This window comes from Cryptotermes secundus, unplaced genomic scaffold (assembly GCF_002891405.2).
Source record: "Cryptotermes secundus unplaced genomic scaffold, Csec_1.0 scaffold1928, whole genome shotgun sequence".
NCBI lineage: Eukaryota > Metazoa > Arthropoda > Insecta > Blattodea > Kalotermitidae > Cryptotermes > Cryptotermes secundus.
In genome coordinates, this window is record NW_019740681.1 from 532,766 (window position 1) to 555,153 (window position 22,388).

Sequence of the window (22,388 nt, forward strand, 5' to 3'; positions counted from 1 at the left end):
CCAAATATCATGGGAACTTCCTTGTCTATGTTTGTCTCACAATCAAATCAAGGATGATAAGTCAATTACTTAGTTGGACCAATGTGTTTCATTGCAAAATGTCTTACATATTCGTAACTATCCTGTAACAAAAATGATTACCATACATTTATATCCTGGAGCCAATGCTAGAGGGCAGGACCTGCACATAGTTTACTTCTTCAGTGGTCATCACCTGAAGTTTCCCTACCTGTTCCACATACTCTGGCATCAGTGGCAAGAAGTACACTTTATCTGCAAGGCCCTTTGAGGTCTGAACTGTGGCAATGTTCGGGTTAATCAGTACAGTCTGAATGTTCTCCTCTTTCAGGGCCTTGATAGCCTGTGAGCCTGAGTAGTCAAACTCGCCAGCTTGTCCGATGGACAGTCCCCCCGAGCCCAGGATGAGCACCTTCCTGCAAAACAACAGCTTAATTCATCTTTCTTTAATGGGAAATAGAGTACATAAAATAACATACGGGCATAAGAAGAAATGATAGAGCGCTTTATCCCTTTGAATTCTGAATTCCACATGAACAATATGTATCTCTGTAAGCATCATTTGCTGGTTGAACCCCAAAATGTAGAAGCAGTGTTTCCTGTGAGGCATGGACTGAATTCTGTGCATAATTTACATGAACTTCTGGCTTCATTCTAGCCACAAATAGGTATAAAAAATATGAAATTCCACTCCTAAGAACTACCAAGATGGCTGTGTGTGTGAAACCTGCCAATCAGAACTCTGTTAATTTTCATAAGAAACCACAGGCTATATTTCTGCAACAAAATGAGGATATAAGGCACAGAGTAACCAAGAAAATGAGACAAAGAATGTGGACATACAAAGAATGATAAATGTATTAATAAACCAAAGTATAATAGAAAACATTTGTACATTTAGGCCTATTAAGATGCTTGGTGTGATGTGGCAAAAGAAGATATCACAATAACACAAATAACATTACTTGCATCTTCTGGCTGACAAAAAACCTCGGGAACCTATTCATGTTGGCCAGTTGTACTGACAGTTGCAGCTATGTAGTTAGTAGAAAATTCACAGTGTGAGGCTTCAAGCTTCAGAGAGTTAACGGAGTGCAGTAGCATCAATACATTTTCAAGTCTGATACATTGTTTTATGTAATTACACAACTCAGAACTCATGCAAATGGATATTGGTTCAGTTTACCTGGGATGCAGACGCTGTGCTGGATTGGTGGGACACACGGGGCGATATAGCAACTGTTCTGTTAGCAACTGCTGCACAGAGATGTCTCTGCCAGCTTTGTGATTCTTGACCACATCCAGGAAAACATCAAAGAGGCACTCCAGGTCCTGGGGTCCAGCCGTGTGCTCTGGATGGAACTGAACGCTAGATAGGAATGGCAGCATGTCAGCAGAATATATCACACAGCTCAATCCATCTCCACTTTCAGTTCATATCAGCCATAGAACATGAGCACAAAATTCAAAAAGAGACACTGTGTCATGGGAAATACAAAACTCATGCCATCTGTTGCTGCTGGTACACATGCACTACTACAAGAGATGTCAAAGGACATAAAAAGACAGATTTCACAGTCAGCATGCAATCATAAGTTGATGGTACATTCATAAAGTTGTTGGTGAAAGGAGTCCAACAGGAGATCTGTTTTGGTAAATTGTGATGTTGGAAGCAGCCATCTGACAGAGGATATGAAAGGATTAACAAATAAACGACACATTCATGCTACTGATCTTTCTTCCTAAACACATGTCTCTCTTTAACAATCAGATGAAATTCAATGCCACTTCTCTTTGCACTAATACAGCAGAATCTCCACAATTCACTGATTCATAAAACTTAATTCCTTGCAGTGTTGTCAGATACAGAATATTTACCTAAAATATGGCAAAGTGGAGTGAACGATGCCTTCATTAGTGTTGTCATTAGTGTTAGTAAAGAGTGGTAACCAGCCAGTGGGCAGACTAGAAACATCCACAGCAAAGCCATGGTTCTGCGACGTCATGAAACAACGACCGGTCCCATGATGTGTGCATGGTTGGTTGTGTCCACGGTTGCCATATCTACAACATAACTGAAGCTAACAATCAAAGGTACACAAACATGCATGCATATACTGCTGAAATACAAGCTGAACCCAAACAAGAGATTCAACTGAAATCCATGTAAGTACATCATCAGGCAGTTAGGGGCCAAATTTAATTTTTGCCCAACAGCTTTTTGAATGCTGTCATGTGTTAGTGACTAGATTGGCAACTGGATTTACAGAACAGTCATAACTCTTAACTACGCGCAATTATAACACAAATGCTAATCTATGCACTTAAAAAAACACTGCTGCAAACACTAAGCCCTCTCACTCTGCTACAACTTGATGTAACTGTTGCTTTGTAGCAGCTCCCAACAATGCCTTCTTCAGCTTCTGCGCTTATGTTGTTGCTGGGTCTAACTGGTCCTGACAACGGAAGCAGGTGGTTCATCTCAAAGAGTCTGTAACCATTTACAAGAACACACTTCCATCCAGAAGGTTCCAAATGTTGGTAGCCGTGTTCCAGACTACAGCTTCCTGAAGTATGGCTGACTAATACTGAGGAGACATCAACAATCCAGACAGGACTTTAGTGATTTTCCTCAGTCCCTTCAGGCAAATGCCAGTACAGCATCTTATATTAGATCACAGCCACTCCCTTTCAAGTCCTTTTCAAGTTGCTCTTCATAAATTATCTTATAAACCCTGAGCAACTGACAGATTCATTAAATAAAATACGAATAAGACAGACGAGCAAACAAAACCTTCATCACAGGTTCTCATTGTTAAGTTACCGAGATTATACAGTGTCAGACGAGGGGACAACTGGCAAATAACGAATTGCAAAAGGTTGGGAAGGAAGTGGTCATGGCCTAATCAACATAGTATCTCAGCAGTTGCTGGATGTACTGAGGAAATCCATGAAAAACAAAGTAGCTACAGAATACAAGTCCATACCCTTACCTCTACAACAACCTGCTCAGATTTGCAAGTGAGTGTCTAATTTCATATAAAAGGTAAAGCTATCCCTGTAACAGGCCGTGGAGGCCCATTGGGTTGTGAGATGTCAAGGCTCCCACATTTTCCCTAGACAATCGGCTCACAAATGGCGGTGAGGTTGTCAGCCTTACACACCAGCCTCCCTTTACCCCCAGGTTCATATAAGACATCATAACTGTGAGATAAATTCACACGGAAGACATGTGCTCAGATGGTATGAAAGTCAAATGAACGGAACTGTGCTGTAATGCTGAGAGTTACTCACTTCATCTTGAACGTGCTGCAACCGGCGGCTACAGCCAACAGCTGGTGACCCAGACAAATACCGAAGATGGGTTTATGGTCTTCACGCAGCATCACGTTCCTAATGTTATCAATTGCAACACCACACAGAGCTGGATCACCAGGCCCATTGCTGAGGAAGAGCCCATCAAACTGCTCTGGGTTCAGGGTGTGGTCCCACCGAACTACATCCAGCCTCGCCCCCCTCGTCAAGAGACAGCGCAGTTGGTTGTACTTCAGACCGCAGTCAACAACACATATTCTGGGGCACCCTTCAGCATTGTACACTACCGGAGCCTGCAAAATTACAAAAGCATTCATTCACATACATTGCCGCGCCACAGCTCAAGCGATTAGTCACTGACTACCCACCGTGGCGCCCCAGGTTGGAGCCTGGGTCTGGTCAAGTGGGATTTGTGGTGGACAAAGTGACACTGGGGCAGGTTTTCTCTGAGTACTTCAGTTTCCCCTGCCAATCTTTATTCCACCAAATTCTCTATCATCATAATCACCCGGGGCAGGTGCAATAGGCCAATCGGTGGCCACCGTGCTGAGTGAACCCAGCTGGACTCCACCCCCCACTATTCACACAAATGAACTGCATTTTGGCTGTATAAACAGGACTGCCAACTGTCTCATATCAGTCAGACTCTGCTAAATAATCAGCCAGCCAAAAAATTTGCCACCTTTTATGGAGCTCAAAGATTCATTATCATGTTCACGAGAACATATATATTGTCATGGCCTGGAGTAAATTAAACCAGTCCACAACAGATTTCTTTAAGATCAATTTCAATGTTATATTCCCCTATACATCCAGTTCTTCCAGGTGGCCCCTTCCTTCAGGTTTCTGACCAGAACTGTGTAACCATTTCACATCTCTTACATGCCTGCTGCAGGCCCCACTTCTATTATCCTCGACCCGATCACCCTGCTACAGTAACACTTGGCAAGGAGTACAAGATATGCAGCTTTCCCCGTCCTGTCACTTCCTCCCTCTCAGATCTAAATATTCCCTTGTGCACCCTGTTCTAGTGACTCCTGAAGCTCAACGAACTATCAGACAGTTATTATGAATGTGCCAGTAACCAACAAATACAAATCAACACTGGAGTCACAGAGTTGTAGACAGAGCAGGTGATGAACAGGGATCACAGAAAAGAAGAACAAAATTACAATTTACTGTGATAAGATACTTACTTGCTCATGGAGCTGAGCCCTTCTTGAGGAGCCGCCAATTCTGCAGCTACTCAAGAATTTCCCAGCATTCTATGGAACCCAAAGCTTCATTACTGTGTTCACAAGAGCCCCCCACTGGACCCTATCCTCAGCCAGATCAATCCAATCCATACCATCCTATCTCTCTCACATCCATTTTAATACTGTCCACCCACTTACGTCTTGGTCTTCCCAGTGGTCTCTTTCCATCTGGCTTTCCCACCCATATCCTATATGCTGTCCTCTTTGCCCCCATTCGTGTTACATGCCCTGCCCACCTTATCCTCCTTGACTTGAGCGTTCTAATTATACTTGGAGAAGTGTACAAGTTCACAATCACCAGCTTGTACCTTTATGGAAACCTCTGCCACTAGATTCCGCTTGTTTGGATCTCGAAATTCGGCCAACGGAGACTCAGGAACTCCCATTACTATTCGGCCCAACATGGTTCCCTTGCTCCGGATCTTCTTGGTGAGCTCCCTCGTGTCGATGCCACAGATCCCAGGAACTCCGTGGTCCGTCATCCACTGAGAGAGAGTCCTTGCTTGACGCCAGTGACTTGGAGTCTCACACAGTTCCCTCACCACAAGTCCAGCTGCCCAAATTCTATGCGACTCAAACCAACTGATGGCCAACACACAACAACACATCACAGTGGTGGTCACAATCCAACAGAACACACAATACCACTACAGAAGGGGCCCACCTTCTGAGATACATCTGCATGCAATCCGCTCAGAGCCGACTGATGTGTTGGAGGAACACGTCCCCTCCAAGAACCAGCTTATTCTTCAACCCTGAAGATGGAGGAGGCGTGTTCCCCTGGAGAGTCTACTGACTTACAGTAAACTACATAGCACTGTATCTCAGAAGACAGAACTCTTCATAAGCAGCGCTCTGAGAATCCCAAATCCTACAAGACCACTTCTGCAAGGGCCAGTACAAGATTAAACTTCTATTAAGAAGAGATTAAGCTTTCTCATAACTTTGTTGTGGTTAACAATACAACATTTCCTGACTCCGCAACTAAAAACTCATTCGTGTCATAATTCATAGAACAGTGTGATTACATTGCTACAGCACGTGTTCAGCTTCCCGGCTGTTTATAATAAAGAGATAAGTAGGGTTTAATACTCATACTAAAACACCAAGAAAAAATATGGGTATGTAAATTGTGGAGCTTCCTGTGTCTGCCTGTTCATCTGTGCTGCTGCACTGCCCCTGACTGACACCACCCATGCTACTGCACACAACCCTGAGCCATTTTAAGCCACTTAATTTTTTCACAATCTATTTCTTTAAAATTCATTTCAATATTATATCCCCTTCATGTTTGGGTATCCAAGCATTCAGACTCACTGACTAAAGTGACTAAAATTCTGTATGCATTTCTTACACCTCCCATTCATGCTACACACATCTTCCGCCTCATCTTCCTTGATTCGATCATTCTACAAATAATAATAATTGTTGAGAAGTAAAAAATTATGAAGTTCCTCATTATGCAGTCTTATCTACCCACCTGTCACCCCCCCCCTTTATACACAAATATTCCCAGCAGGACAAAATTCTCGCACACACACCCTTAGTCTGCGTGTTTCTCCTATGTTGACATATCCAAGTTTCACTCCCCCCCACCCCCAGTTAAAGCAGTAGGAACAACTGAAATGAACCTTTGGGTTCCACACTAACTGAGCAACTATTAGTTTCTGAAGAACTGTGAACCGCGAAAACAAGAACCTGATTGGCTATACTGGAGTGACAGGCAGAAGTACTACAGGTCACCCCCCCCTTTCCAACTTCAAGCCCTTATGCTTCCCCGTGTCTGCATATTCTCCTCGGTCACAGGAACACTGCTAGTGATAGTCTTCACTAGGGCTCTTGGCTGGCTGACATAGGCCAACACAGCTTGGAGAGGCACCACAATCTCCACCTACAATGGCCTCCTCAGCACAGCTCACTCACTGACTTCTTACCGTGGTAGGTTATGCTGGTCCTTGTCATCGCCAGGAATGCCATAGTTGCCAACAAGAGGATAGGTGAGCACTAGGATCTGTGCATGGTAAGACGGGTCCGTGAGCGACTCGGGGTAGCCCACCATACCGGTCTGAAACACTGACACACATTTACTGCTAACAAAACATGGTAGCAGTGACTGTGTACTGCATATTCTACCCTGAAGATGGAGGCACTATGCCTGATGACACATTCCAGAAGACTGTACTTTGCAGAGTCAAGAATGCATGGAACTGTACCTCCACTCCCCTACAATATTTCATTGTAGTGGTACAACTTTTACTGTTATAGCATTTATAACAGTAACAACAACAGCAAAAATATTTGTTCTGGCAATAAAACGTTTGCAACTGTGGGGGAGCAACTGGAGAAAAATACATATAGGGGTGTAAAGCTTTCTACTCTTTGTCCAATATTGTTAGAACAATTAAATCACTGTGAATGAGATGAGCAAGGCATGTAGAGCACAAGGGAAAGAAGAGACATACATGGAAAATGTTGTTGGGGAAACCCGGTAAAACGAGATCACAAGGAATGGATCAATGGAAGGAAAATACTGAAATAGATTTTGGATGAACAGAATGAGGCGGTGTAGATTAGATTCAACTGGCTGAGGATAGGGACCAGTGGGACTCTTTTGTGCACATGGTAATGAACCATTGGTTTCATATCCTGCTCATAAATTTGTGTAAATAATACTTCGAGAAGATCAGTTTGAATTTAGAAGAGGAAAAGGAACCAGGGATGCAATTGGGATGATGAGAATTATAGCAGAACGAACTTTGGAGATAGATGAAGAACTGTGTGTTTGCTTCATAGACTGGCAGAAGGCATTGACCGTGTAAACTGGACCAAATTAATGCAGATCCTAAAGGAAACAGGTATCGATTGGCGTGAAAGAAGATTGATTAGCAAATTGTACATGGATCAGAAAGTTAGAGTACGACTGGACAGAGGGGAGACAAGAAGTGTGCAGATTGGAAGAGGAGTTCGACAAGGATGCTGTTTATCACCAATTCTGTTCAACTTGTACAAAGAATGCCTTACCAAGGAAGCTCTGGATGGGCTCGGAGACTTCAAATTAGGAGGGCAAATTATTCAAACTGTGAAATATGCAGATGACCTTGTGTTAATGGCTAAGGAAGAAACTGTGCTACAGGGCATGATTGATAGACTAATTGAAATTGGAAGGTGCTATGGCATGGAAATGAATGTGGAGAAAACAAAAGTAATGAAAATTTCGAGACAACCAACCCCAGTCACAATAAAGATAGACCAAAAACAACTGGAGAATGTGAAATGTTTTAAATATTTGGGTAGCTTGTTAACAGATGATGGAAGGTGTACTTGTGAAATTAAATCCAGGATTGCCATGGCAAAAGCTGCATTTAGCAAGAAGAAGAATCTTTTTACCAGCAAATTGGACTTAAATTTGAGGAAGAAACTAGTGAAATGCTACATTTGGAGCATAGCTCTGTATGGGGCTGAAACATGGACACTTAGGGCAGTAGATCAGAAACATCTGGAAAGTTTCGAAATGTGGTGTTGGAGAAGGATGGAGAAGATCAGTTGGACCGATTATGTGAGAAATGAAGAAGTGTTAATTAGAGTCAGTGAGCAGAGGAATATCCTACACGAAATAAGAAAACGGAAGGCTAATTGGATTGGTCATGTTTTACGCAGAAACTGCCTTCTAAAAGAAGTTATCGAAGGAAAGATAGAGGGGCGGATAGAAGTGACAAGAAGACGAGGAAGAAGACGTAAGAAGATGCTGGATGACCTTGGGGACAGAAGAGGATACTGTCACTTGAAGGAGAAAGCTCTAGATCGCATTAAGTGGGGGAATTGTTTTTGAAGAGACTGTGGACCTGTCGTCTGACAGATTACTAATGAATGAATGAATGAATGAATGAATGAATGAATGAATGCAACTATTAGCTTATCAAGAAATGCTTAAATATAGCTAGTTAATAAGTACATGGTTGCCGTTCAAACCATTCACATGTAGCCACCCTACCAGTTTCATGTCCAACTAAATCACAACATAAATTAATGTTTAAATCATCTAGTAATGTCTAGAATCCCTATCGTTTCACTCAACGTTCCAGTACTTGTCTGCGGACCTCAGTTTGAAGACTGTGCCTAGGGGCTGTCACCCTTTCGCGAGACCAAATTATTCCAGAACCAGACCAAACTTGACACCGCTTCCAGCAACCTCCACGACGTCACGCAATAAGGGTAGCATGGCAGGCAGATATATCGAGCCAGCCATAAAAAAACAAACTCCATGGTTTTAGTCCGCAAGCAAACTATATCGACCGAGCGACCGCAGCTTAACGGCGAAGTTAGTGCCAATTTTAGCGGATAGAGGGTGTCGCGTGATCAGTGCAACGAATCCCCACGGCCGTTAATTTCGGTTTTCAAGACCGGAGCCGCTGTTACCTTGAAATAGCTCCTAAATTATCATCACGAGGCTGAGTGGACCCCGTTCCAGACCCAATACTTCTCAGAAAATCTGGTAGCGCCGGGAATCGAACCCGGACCTCTGGATCTGTAGCCAGAAACTCTGACCACTAGACCACAGATCGAGCGAGTCACAGCAAAGACAGAGTCGCCCCTATCACTGTGTTTAATCAAACATGCCATTAAGACGTATGGGTGAGTGAAGTATAGCTCCATTGTTCTTGACTTCGGCACTAGTTGGAGGCTTCTGGGAAGGAGCCGCCGGTACCCACTGTATAGGAGGCTAGGTTGACCCCAGAGCCGATCTGTAAATAACATTAACCGGTTGGGCTCTGTAGCGGAGACTAATATGTTTCCTGTGAGGTACGAACTGAATTCTTATATACTTGTATAAAGTCTCTGCATTCAGCCCACACAGCGTATTTGTGTGTTCCGTATGGTTCTCACAGTAAACAGCGACTGTTTCCCCAAACAAACAGCATTAACCGGTTGGGCTCTGTAGCGGAGATGTAATGTGTTTCCTGTGAGGTACGGACTGAATTCTTATATATAAAGTCTCTACATTCTGCCCACACAGTGTATTTGTGTGTTCCATATGGTTCTCACAGTAAACAGCGACTGTTTCCCCAAACAAACAGCATTAACCAGTTGGGCTCTGTAGCGGACACGTAATGTGTTTCCTGTGAGGTACGGACTGAATTCTTATATATAAAGTCTCTGCATTCTGCCCACACAGTGTATTTGTGTGTTCCATATGGTTCTCACAGTAAACAGCGACTGTTTCCCCAAACAAACAGCATTAACCAGTTGGGCTCTGTAGCGGACACGTAATGTGTTTCCTGTGAGGTACGGACTGAATTCTTATATATAAAGTCTCTGCATTCTGCCCACACAGTGTATTTGTGTGTTCCATATGGTTCTCACAGTAAACAGCGACTGTTTCCCCAAACAAACAGCATTAACCGGTTGGGCTCTGTAGCGGAGATGTAATGTGTTTCCTGTGAGGTACGGACTGAATTCTTATATATAAAGTCTCTACATTCTGCCCACACAGTGTATTTGTGTGTTCCATATGGTTCTCACAGTAAACAGCGACTGTTTCCCCAAACAAACAGCATTAACCAGTTGGGCTCTGTAGCGGACACGTAATGTGTTTCCTGTGAGGTACGGACTGAATTCTTATATATAAAGTCTCTGCATTCTGCCCACACAGTGTATTTGTGTGTTCCATATGGTTCTCACGATAAACAGCGACTGTTTCCGCAAACAGTATTAACCGGTTGGTCTCTGTAGCGGAGATGTAATATGTTTCCTGTGAGCTACGGACTGAATGTTTAAGTACCATGTAGATGAACTTCATGATTCAAGTGAGTAGACTGCCGTGGTAGCGATTACTACTGGAAATAGGGCATATATTCATTAGAGTATATTCCCTATTCAAAAGTGAGCGATTGAGCGCTAACATTAAACTGACCCTCCATGAAGCTCTCATTAGATCCGTAATGACTTATGCTAGCCCAGCCTGGGAGTTTGCGGCAGACACCCATCGAGTTAAATTGCAGCGCCTGCTAAACAAGGTTCTCCGCACCATTGGCAATTTTCCAAGGCGCACAGCGGTCCGCGAATTGCCCATGACACTCAAAATTCCATACCTCTATGATTACATAACAAAATTATGCAGGCAACAAGCAAAAGTCATATAAAATCATGATAATGAGAATGTTTACAACATCGGACAAGGCGAGGCCCGACACAGAAAGTATAAGAGGCTTAAACTTGGCGGCGGTCAGGCATATGACCGTCCAAGTGCCCTGCCGTGGCAGCGATTACTACTGGAAATAGGGCATAATCTGCTGTACAATGCCTGGAGTGACAGAGGCCTTGTATATATTGTACATAAAATAGTAATTTAGACTAGAATTAAATTGTAAATATGTGTTAATACTGACATCGACTGACTAAGACTGACAAGTGACAGACCCGACCTCTCGTCAGAGAGGGCGCCCCAAATGGACAGGAGAGCAACTTTCACAAAGAAGAAAACATCTGGTCATGAACCCCAGCTGGGGTTCGACACCAAGACAGACAGACTGACTGACCGTCAGTTGCAACATGACTTTGACTTTCATGATTCAATCTNGGGGGGGGGGGGGGAAATGTGTGGGGAAGCTATGCATGTTGGACACAGTACTGATGCCTCATGGTAGTTGTACTGTCGGTTGGAGTTAGACTGCAGACAATTGCCGCTCTCTTTCTCACCCCTAAACGGGTCAACGGAATGCAGTTCAGAAGCAGCATATACCGTTTGCTGATCCTTTCTGCGATAGCATTTCAGTTATTAACGGGATATTTTCATAATCAAGTAGGTCATGAAAAGCAATTTTCATCACTTTCGTCATAATTTTATCAGTCAGCAGAATTCTCTCAAGGTCACGGCAGATTCAAGCAGGATGACATCGAATGGTTCGATAAGAGTGAACTGGACAGGGTGTGGAAGGAGTGGTCTAGTTTGATGCACCCGGGTTTGAATCGACTGTTGCTCGGCAGGTCACAGCTGGTTGCAGAACACCGAACAATTGAATCCATGTGACGGGTACAGCCGGTCTGGAGGAAACAGACATTTCGTTTGGGCCCCTAGTGCGCGTTTTATTCAGGGAGATGGTCCTCATAAATTACTGAAATTTAAACAAAATCGTTAAGAGGCAGTTTCGAGAAATCTGGGCCCCATATTCACCGGGCATTGGACTAGGGCGAATAAACTCCGTCCAACGGTTCGCGCGCTAAGGGGGGCGCGTGCACATACTCGTATACAGGCAGACGGAAAGCATATCAAAAACCACTCATTCTCATTTGGGATGGAGGGAGGGGGGCTTGAAACGTGTAACTGCATCAGAATCTCCAAATCAGACGTCCTAACAATCACAATAGTTTCTTATATAGACTGCGTAGGTATACGTGAAAGTAAAATCTAGTTTCTACCTCAAGAAAAACACAATGTCTCCATTACAAAGATAAACTGCCTAATGCTATACAATTTATTCGTTGTGAAAATCGTACGAATGCGGAGTTTGTTACGTTAAAATTGGGTGGTACATATAGTTACCACTGTATTTTAAACGAATTAAAAGCCAAGTCGCGATAGTCCATTAACTGACGCGGAAATAAATCGTGTCCGCTTTTGTTGAAGGCAAATAATATTCCTTCTTTTTCTATCACAAACATTTTCTTCTACTAACTCAAAATGTAATTTGAAAGGAAAACGCTCAGGGGCCCTCTCGGGATTCGTGACTCAGATGGAAGGACTGGAAGATAACAGACTCCCCAAGGGGGCCGAGGGGAAGACGGAATGTTTGGATACTTCATAAAAGGTGGTCAGGCCAGGCCCTTGTGGGCTAAACCTTGTCAGCATCCCCCGGGGGTAAAGCAGCCGCGGCGTGAAGCTGACCACTCACATCCATCTACTGTCGAGGTCAACAATACGTGGATCTACTTGTATACATCTACTTCTCCATACGTCTTCAAGGCGTAGTGCTTAATTAGTTAAACACGGGGACAAGTTTACTTTTTACCTTTCACCTTGGAACCACAGGAAGAGGAGGAGGAGGAGGAGGGAGGGAGGAAGAGGAGGTGATGATAATTGAATTTCATGACAGACTAAACATAAATTCAAGCAAACTGAAGGCCAGCGCCGCCGTTCGCTTAAATTTCACCATTAGAAAACCGAAAACGTTTGATTACATTTTTTATATAAATGGCCCTTTTGACAAGACCACTGGAAAGACCAAGGCGTAGGTGGGTGGGCAATATTAAAATGGATCTTAGAGAGATAGGATGGGATGGTATGGATTGGATTCATCTGGCTCAGGATAGGGACCAGTGGAGGGCTCTTGTGAACACGGTAATGAACCTTCGGGTGCTGGGAAATTCTTGAGTAGTTGCAGAATTGGCGGTTCCTCATGAAGGGCTCAGCTCCATAAGTAAGTAAAGCCCTTTGAACAAGATCCGCAAGATCAGTGTAGCTGTCAATTGTTCGCAACAACCAGAAACTTTACAGACGCTAATCTGGGAAGCCTCGCATCTCGTTGCATCCTGTTCTGTAGGTCACTGCAGATGATTGTATCTACTGTATTCCTGTCACACAACATTCTTTCCGGCAGATAGAGTCTGCTGTTTCGGGGCGACATGTGTCTCATCTTCAGGCCTAACATTCTATCATGAGCAGATCTGCAATCACTATACAGTAAACCCTTCCCAATCGGGTTGAATGGGGGAGTCATTCAGATCATGCGATAACACGAGATTAATGAAGCAAAATATAGCCCTAAAAGGCAAAAAAACTTAGGAAAAAAAATAAATCGAAAATTTAATGATATAGGTGATGTCGATGAAAATAAATAAAAAATATCACAGTAGCAATTTCTTTATCTGTCAGAAGCTGAAATCCAAGATCTCCTTCAGCCAGCTCAAGCCAATCCTGGATGTTTTCTTGCGAGGTTTCAATCTCTCCAGCTGCCCTGAACACAGTCTCAAAGTCCTCTTGCTCCTAAGTCCCACGTGTCTTTTAAAGTGCGTACTCAACTTGAACTGAATTTTTTATTTGTCATACTTAGATCCGAATTAACTGCAATCGGACTAGCGAGGGTTTACTGTGTATATACAGCACATTGTAAAGTATACTGAATATGGCGCACACATGGCGAAACATGTCCCAGACATCAAACTTCGGTTTCTACGTTCACCTGCTTAGTAATTTCACACACGACAATGAACCTTCAGGTTCCATGGTAAGCGGGGAATTTGACAAACTTGGAGACTATTACCGTCTCAAGAAAAATTCTGCTCCACTGAGTTGATTACAAATACTATCTATAAGCATGGGGGCTCCATTTCTCGAAAACAAATGCAGTTAAGCACAATACAAACTCACCAACTTCGCCATCTGCTGGTATTTTGGCGCCAAACGATTCGCCGGGCAGAACAGTTCCATCTTCGAGCACAAGGCTACACGTGGACTTCTTTTCGGTGAGACACATCGTACCCGCTGGACCTACAGTCGCTTTCTGATCGCTTTCAGTTAACAACGAACGCTCAAAACATCAACTGGTGCATGCTTCAGTGTTGCCACACTTGCACACTTCCTGCACCTCTGCCGTGATGTCGGTTTCCTTCCATTCCTCACCTTGAAAATATCTGCTTTATTACCAGGTTCCACCATATTCTGGAACCTCTGCAGACTAAACTGCAAAAGAACCGTATACAAACCGCATAAACTGTGATCTGCTGATTCCTTATAGAGGAAAATAGATTACACTAACATAAACATAAACATTCCATTGTTTTTTTACCAAACCAGTACGAAGTATGGGTCATTAGCGAGAGATCGCAAATATATGTAAATCGATTGCTCCCAACCATTTGAAATTAACGTCTTATGCAACACCAGTCACTAGAAACAAAATGTATACATTCTTGCATGTTGAGTTTATTATGCGAATTCTTTATGAAGTTTGTGGGTAGCTTTGACTCTGAATGCTGTACCTGAATTGCTTTTACTTCCTCACACAATATACGGTCCAGGTTTTAAAAGTGTAAACAAAACGAATTAGTGTTCTGGTTAGATGGAAGCCAGAACCGGTATTTTCACCGAAACACGTAAACAGTACAAATTTGGTGGTAAACATGACGCTAAGCGGTATTTACCATGTTCCAGTATAATAAGCAACTGAAAGAATAACCCTGTTCTTATTGACCTCGTCACAAACACTGGACGTTTCTACGTTACCATGGATGACATACACAAACCACTCCCAATACAAACAAATTAAAGCTACATGCATTCATGCATTTTTATTGCTAGTGGGGTGGGACTAAGTCCCTTGTACTGCGGCCACTTCCGGCCTATTGTACCAGCCCCAGATGATAGGTGAGGGTGATTGCGGAGCAATTGGTGGCATGAAGATTGGCAGGGGAAACCGAAGTACTCGGAGAAAACCTGCCACTTTGTCCACCACAAATCCCATTTGACCAGACCCGGGATCGACCCCGGGCCGCCGCGGTGGGAAGCCAGCGACTAACCGCTTGAGCTATGGCGCGGCCTATTACATGCTTTCAATGCTTTCTGAAGTGGCCGCAGGCACACAAAATACCCACTACCCTACAACTCACCCGAAGCCTTTGGAACGCCTTTTGTAGTGTCAACCGTCTTGAGGTTGCAGCTGACGCGGTCCCATTTTACCTGTCTCTTCCTGAGCAGCTGCTGTGGAGCAGGAGACACGGGCTCATTGTATTAACCGTCTTGAAATCCATTCAATCACAGAAGTACCATGCGGCTGGTTAACATAGGCTCAGCAATAATAGTTACGTTATACACCTGCAACACATGCGCACAGTTAGGAGATTCGAGATTTCCACGGCAATATTCACGCCTTTGAGACCGTGTTGTCTGGTAGGTTAAGATCATGCCTACCTACCAAGACTACACGGCGTTACATACCAGAAGACAGCTGTCTTAATAGTTACCGCCCAGAAAACTCACTCAAATCTGAACACGATGTTCACTCCTTACTCTTCAGACACGTGCCAATTTCATGAAGTCGCGTAGGAGGTTCATTCCCGTGTTCACAACAGTGTGGACTCCATTCTGAGCCAGTTAAACCCAATCCGCCCTGTCACGCGCTATTTGCCTATCATTAAGTTAACGCTATTCTTCCATGCACGTCCAGATCTACCAAGTGGACTCTCGTTCCATGTTTTCCTATCACAACGCTGTATGCCTCTCTTATCGTTCATATGCGTGGTAAATACCCCGCCCCTCTCAACAGTGTCACGTGATACACTGTAACATCAATTTATACGGAAACTGACTGCAAAAAAACCATAAGACGTAAACACTTCATGGGAATCTATCGCAGAATGTTTTAACTCTCTAGTTAGTTCATGGAGCGACTGAGAAGAATCACTAACGCATAAATCAGCTAAGTAGGATCAAAGGGTCTCACATATATGATTATGAAGATTTCTATCTTCTGGGATATGACGCCGTGCAGTTCGGTAAAAATCAACCGATTCCTTCTCTCTGGTTGACTGCTTGGCTTACTGTTCAACCGTGCAGGTGGAGGTCACATGTTCCTCCGAAAATTCGGTTGACCTTCAAAGCACTATGTGTCCCAGAAGACAGAAATTTTCTAAATAATTCTGTTTTTCAGTGCCCCAACCAAGGCCTAGACCTCCACGTTTTGCGTTCAGTAGAAAGCACTGGGTGATATTTCGTAATAAGCAGTCAAGGAGGTAGAGATGGACGGCATATGTAGCAAGTATGGGAGACATCAGAAATGCGTACACAATTTTGGTAAAAAAGAAACCTGAAGGAAAGAGAATTCTTGGAAGACCTAGACGTAGATAATAAATTGATGTTAGAGAAATAGCTTGGATTCATCTGGCTTATGAGAAGGCCCACTGGCCTGTCTTTTGGGCAGTAACGCCGTGCAGATGGGTAAAAATTCACTGCCTTCACCTTCGGAGTTGAAGAGTTAGCCAAGCGAGAAATCAGCAAGGAGTAGGCAACAAAAAGTTCTGTTTCGTTCCTCCGAAACGTCGGCAGACTTCTTCCGGACTACATATGGCGTCGAATGCTCAGAGTATTGTATTCTTCATTGTCACGACTGTGGAAGCCTCAAACCCGACACGGCAGCAATTGGATTCTTGAGTAGGTGAGCGACTGTTAGCTTCTCCTTGGGTTTAGTAGGGCAAGAAATGAAGAGAATGTGGAGCATCAGCAGAGTTAGGGATCCGCTGTCGCTTTACATGACACCGCACGGGAGGGGCCTTCGTCTCCATTGAGATGCACTGCGAAGTGCTCGCTCCATAGAAACGTCGCGGAATCGCGTTTCAAGTCCCCCCCTTCAAGAAACCGATCACCAGGGACTAATTTTACGCTAATCAGCGTTCGAGGTGGGGGAAATGTCTAGAAGTGAGAATGGATCAATGTTTAGAGTATGACGCAAGACAGCGTCCTGACGCTCTAGTCTTGCAGCACAGGGGCTGTGACGCCACCACGCTGACCACTGATTTAGTTTATGTGGGTGGGGGTGAGACCTAGTCCACTTGGTACGTCGGCCTCTAACTGGCCTACCGTACCAGCCACGGAGGGTAGATGATGAGTGTGGAATGAGAATTAGCAGGGGAAACCCAAGTACTAGGAGAAAACCTGTCACAGTGCCACTTAGTTCACCACAAATCCCACATGACCTGACCTGGGCTCGAACTCGGGCAGCCGTGGTGGGAAGCCAGCGACTTGGTACACGAATGTAAGGAAGCTTTATTTCCGTCACAAGGACTTCTGGGGAAAGTATTCCAGTCAAATAGTCTCTCAGCTAGTCAAGCAATTCCTAGCAGTGTTCTCACTCTGCAGGTTCGTTACCGCGTTGCCAACGGCCGCCATTTGTCCCTGTCTGGAGCTAGAGGCACTTAGTTCACACCCCATTTCTGCACTATCCTCCTATTCACGTATAAGATTTGCAGGCGATCTCTTCCATTTAGGATACAAATAGGCAAAGCGCTCCCTGTAACAGGCCGTGGAGGCCCATAGGATTGTGAGACAGTCGGCTCACAGATGGCGATAAGGTTGTCAGCCTTTGGCGCCGGCCGCGCTTTACCCCCAGGAAGATTCCTGGTACTCATTTCTGTTAGAGGCTGAGTCAACTAAAGGGCCATAGTGCGGCCGGAAGGTTTATGTCAATTTAGAAAGTTCAATGACCTCATTAGGAATCGAACCCGCGACCTTCCGGCTTGCAGCATAGTGCCTCAACCAACTACGCTACCGCGTGCCCCTTATCTGTTGTTATGCTTTAACTAACTAAGAAAACGTCTTTCAACTCCATTATACACTAGTCACCGTACCACTCAACGTTACATAGTGTGAACTACTGGCGGATAATGATATCACATTAACTATTACAGTTTTTTAGTTTGGATATTTCGTTTTATTTAGTTATTCTTACGGTCAAAGCGTTTGACAAAATCTCAGGGCACACAGGTTAAAAACCACTGATCTAAACTCTCGTGGTGCATTATTATTTTCAGACTGAAATCGCCAACTCCTAATGAGCCACTTTATATAAACTCTAGAACAGGGGTCCTCACAATACCGCGATCCCCTAGAATAACACACAAATTTACTGCAGGCCCCGCCTCTGCCGGTGAGTGAGAAGTGCAGTTTTGCATACTGTTGCAGGTTCCTACCAGACTGTACGGTGACAGCAGGAACATGAATTGTAGCTTTACAGCCTCTCTACACCTACAGCAAGCTTATAAACTGTTCCTGTACGGTCACGGAAATATTTGCAAAAACCGTTGCCGCCTCCAGCTAATGCCCGTATTGCAACTGATTTGATCAACGCGTTGCCAGGCAACAGCTCTGTAAACACGGTCCAACACGCAACAGTAGAGAAAGCTGTGCTTTTTGTAGATCCGACAGCCGCGCCAATAGCCTTGTTGGCTAGCGATCACATGATATGTGTTTACTGTAGGTCCATGTCCGTTCCGCGGCTGTGCAAGTACGAGTGACAGAATTCGTTCAAGGCAGTGAGTAGCAGTGGGAGAAGCACGCGAACAAGCAAGCAAGCAGTGAGCTGGATGAGTACAGAAGAGTACAAAATTTAACGTGTGATTTGAAGACTTTATGTGTGCTGTAGTGCAGTGATACCGGGAGACTTTTACAATTCCTGTGATATAAATCCGTGAAGACTGGTGCAGACAGACTGAAGAGATTAGCGTGGAGTACTTTGTAATGTGAAAATCAGTAACAGTATTTTAATTAATTGTAGTTATGACCTGTAAGTGGGGAGCCGGATTAACGCAGTCGATATAGCGACCGGCTAGGGGCTGCACGATCCGGGGGTCGGAGTTCGAGTCCCGGTAGGGTCGAGAATTTTCACTTCACCAATCGCCCAGACCGGCTCTGGGGTCCACCCAGCCTCCTATCCAATGTGTACCGTGGGCGCTTTTCCAGGGATGAAGCGGCCGGAGCGTTAAGATGACCACTCACCTCCAACCAGTCCCACTCCCCCATACGCATTCAGGGACTTTACCTTTTATCCCAACATCTACCAGGACAAGAAACAATTAGCGGGTGTCTTGGCCGAGACTGGAACCCAGGACTTCCCGAATGCGAAGCAAAGTGTTTCCCTGAACAAGTATTCGTGCGACTGCCCGCAATACATCAGTTGCCCTCCCTGGCGCCAAACAGTTGCTACCCGTCTGGCGTTTACATGCTAGGTACAAGGCCAGACGGTGATACGCGTGGCTCGACAGGTAAACAGGGGCTGGGCACGCCCAGACCGTGCGTCATTATTAGGCTCAGGACAAGTAGGAGTACCCGTTCTTCGTCCGGGATATGGTTGTTTTCCTTGTCATCACAGTATATAGTGAATAAAACTTTTACAGCAACAGGGCTCACTGTAAGAGAGTAATATTTACTTATGTAATTAAAAGGTAAATAAAAGATTGAGAACGAGGATTAGAATCGAACCGCAGAAACTGTACCGCGATGTTTGAGCGTGGCTACCGTACATATTGGGAAGCAACAGTACCTTCGCGTGTTCTGTCTCATTAACACGTCTGACAGACTTACGTTGTGTTTAAAACATCTCTGAGGGTACGTCACACATTGAGCAGGCAACCTTGCGGAAGAAATGTCCCTGTTCGTTCAACGAAATTTCCTGTACGGCAATTTTGGTTCCCACTGAATCTAGCAAATTTCTAATAGTACTGTCAAGCACGAATGGGGGAGAAAAGGAATGCATGTAGGATATTGGTGGGAAAGCAAGAAGGAAAGAGACCGCTGGGAAGACCAAGGCGTAGGTGGGTGGACAATATTAAAATGGATCTTAGATGGGATGGTATGGATTGGATTGATCTGGCTCAGGATAGGGACCAGTGGAAGGCTCGTTGCGAACACGGTAATGAACCTTCGGGTTCCATAAAATGCTGGGAAAGTCTTGAGTAGCTGCAGATTTGGCTTCTCCTCAGGAAGGGTTCAGCTCCATAAGTAAGTAAGTACTATCTTGTTCCAGGCCACTATCTGATAAGACGCAACCTCCAAGATATTTTAAAGACAGAGTTTCATTCCATGGTACAAAGTCAGAATGTAATAAATTTCAAATGATAGCGTAATGAAGTACGTCACTCTCTCGTGATGACGCAAATCTCAGTGATGTTTAATACAGAGCACGGTTCCATGGTACAAGGTCTCGCTTCAGAAATGTTACTCTTTCAACTCATGAACCAATTCGTTGAGTTCTGGAACCCAAACATAAAGCTGTCCATGTTTAAGCTCCAGCCTACAAAGACGTATGGGGGAAAGCGGAGAAAACGTTCCACGTATTTTAACCTAGATGCCAGATGGAGGACCCACGGTTTTCCCCCTACTGCTGTCACCCAAGTTTTCAGGGTGAAACAAGAAGAGAGGAAGTACAAAAACCATTTAACCCCTTAAAGCACAGCGGTAACTATATGTACCTGCATTCTGCCCACAGTGTATTTGTGTTCCGAATGGTACTTACAGTCATTTTGTGAACATAGTAATGAAGGGAATTTTCACTAGGCCAGAGAGGACCGACTTCTCAAGCAACGGTCTTCTGCAATTCTTGATTAATTATACGTAAAATATTTAATTTGGGCAGTAACCATTTTTCAGGCAGCCAGATGAAAACCTCTGCCTTACACTCCCATCAGCGGCCTCCGTAGTCTAGGAGTAACGTTCCCACCTCATGACTCAAGGTACGCGGGTTCAAACCCGGCGGAGGTCGTGGAATTTTTAAGGGTGAAAAAATTCAGGGAACAAGTCCTCCGGGAGGGACTTTAAGCCGTGGGTCCCGCGTCGTAGATTTACGGCATGTAAAAGATCCTCATGTCTCTAGGAGACCTCTGAGCAAAATTAGGCAAAGTTTCCCGCCCAAGTAGTTTCCAATGCCTCCGGTAGATGGGGAAGTTATCGGGTACCACTGCCAGCCTCGCTGGCTGAACGAGCTAATAGCGAGCACCAGTACCGGCAGGGTATGGCGACTGGTAGAATATCAAAGGGGGACGTACAATAGACTATTAGTCGCGGTGCATGGGGAAACCCACCCCCTCCAATAATAACAATAATAATAATACACTCACATCAAAGCACAAACCGTAACAGTCGCTTGGTGCCACCTCTAAACTGGTACTGAACTCTGAACCTGTTGCACCTCAGGTAACAGTGACTACAGTCAGAATCAAATCTCATACAACAAAATACTCATTCAAACTGCAGTCTTCCAGGTTGTGACCCTACGTAATCTTGTAGACGGATACCAAGGCTCTGGAGGTACAAGCTGCCTCCATCTTCATGGTAGAAGTGGGTCAGGCCATATAAGCAACATGACAAGGACAGGAGTCACTTGGAACCCTGGAAAGGGAAGACAACATAAGAGCCCTATCGTGGCCAACAGCAACTGCGGATAGTAAAAAAAATTGCCCCTTTTAAGGAACAGTATGTGCTGCGATGTGACGCCGTGTAGTCTGGTGGGTCATCGACATTTTGCGGGAACACTGCATCTTCAGGGTTGAAGAGTAAGCCAAGAATATGCAAGAAGCAAGCACTGCTCTGCATACATCCGTAACCCCCCCCCCCCCCATTCTCCCATCTCCCCACTTCGCAAATGCAGCCTATACCGGGCCAACACTAATTACTTCTTTCCTGGGTCCCACAGCTTATCTGTGAATTCCTCCATGGGCCTATATTTAATTCAGGTTTTCTAACTGCGGCTCATTCTGCTGGTATGACCCTGAAGATTGGGAAATTATGTTCCTCCAAACCGTTTCGAACTCCTATCAGACTATATGGCGCCGCATCACACAAGACAGTGTTCTAAATAATCACCACTGTTAGGCTGCTCACAAATCCAGCTCTTTAAAGCATTGATGCTGCTAACGAAAGTGAGAAATTGCTCTTTCAATGGCCAGGAGCGGGTGTGTCTTGTCACTGGAGACTTCCCTCCGCTCTTTCAGGGAATCGATCAGGAAGAAACATTCGTCCATACAATGAACTATTCCAGGTTGCAAGCCAGCCCTCACACACTTCTCACTGATCACAAGAATAACCACTGTTTTCTGCGAGTGCTCCCTTTCCTTACCTCTTTACATTGTTTACCTTTCTATGGGGTATTTAGAAGCACACTATAGCACAGTTGGTTGAGGAACTCTGCTTGAAGCTGGAAGGTCGCAGGTTCAATTCCCGATTACGTCACCAGATTTTTCAATTCTCCTAATCCTTCCAGCTACATTGTGTCCCTGGGGTTGACTCAGCCTCTAACAGAAATGAGTACCAGGAATCTT

At 44.5% G+C, this 22,388-nt stretch overlaps 1 protein-coding gene across 4 annotated transcripts in view; it reads right to left on the bottom strand.

Moving 5' to 3' along the window:
• The window catches only part of LOC111872620 (CAD protein), a 77,835-nt gene extending 56,259 nt beyond the window's left edge, over positions 1–21,576 (bottom strand). Inside the window, exons 1-9 of one of the 4 annotated variants that reach the window (XM_023866697.2) lie at positions 21,189–21,576; positions 15,192–15,396; positions 13,954–14,265; positions 6,524–6,662; positions 4,898–5,171; positions 3,313–3,626; positions 1,897–2,082; positions 1,205–1,387; positions 230–434 (exon numbers count right to left, since the gene is read on the bottom strand). In XM_023866697.2, the coding sequence (XP_023722465.1) occupies positions 230–434; positions 1,205–1,387; positions 1,897–2,082; positions 3,313–3,626; positions 4,898–5,171; positions 6,524–6,662; positions 13,954–14,059 (1,407 nt within the window). In that variant the 5' untranslated portion in view covers positions 14,060–14,265; positions 15,192–15,396; positions 21,189–21,576. Of the gene's footprint in view, positions 1–229; positions 435–1,204; positions 1,388–1,896; positions 2,083–3,312; positions 3,627–4,897; positions 5,172–6,523; positions 6,663–13,953; positions 14,281–15,191; positions 15,397–15,561; positions 15,807–21,188 lie in introns of those variants that run through there. The other 3 variants (XM_023866699.2, XM_033754767.1, XM_033754766.1) reach the window with 3 other exon arrangements.
• Between the last annotated feature and the right edge of the window lie 812 nt (positions 21,577–22,388).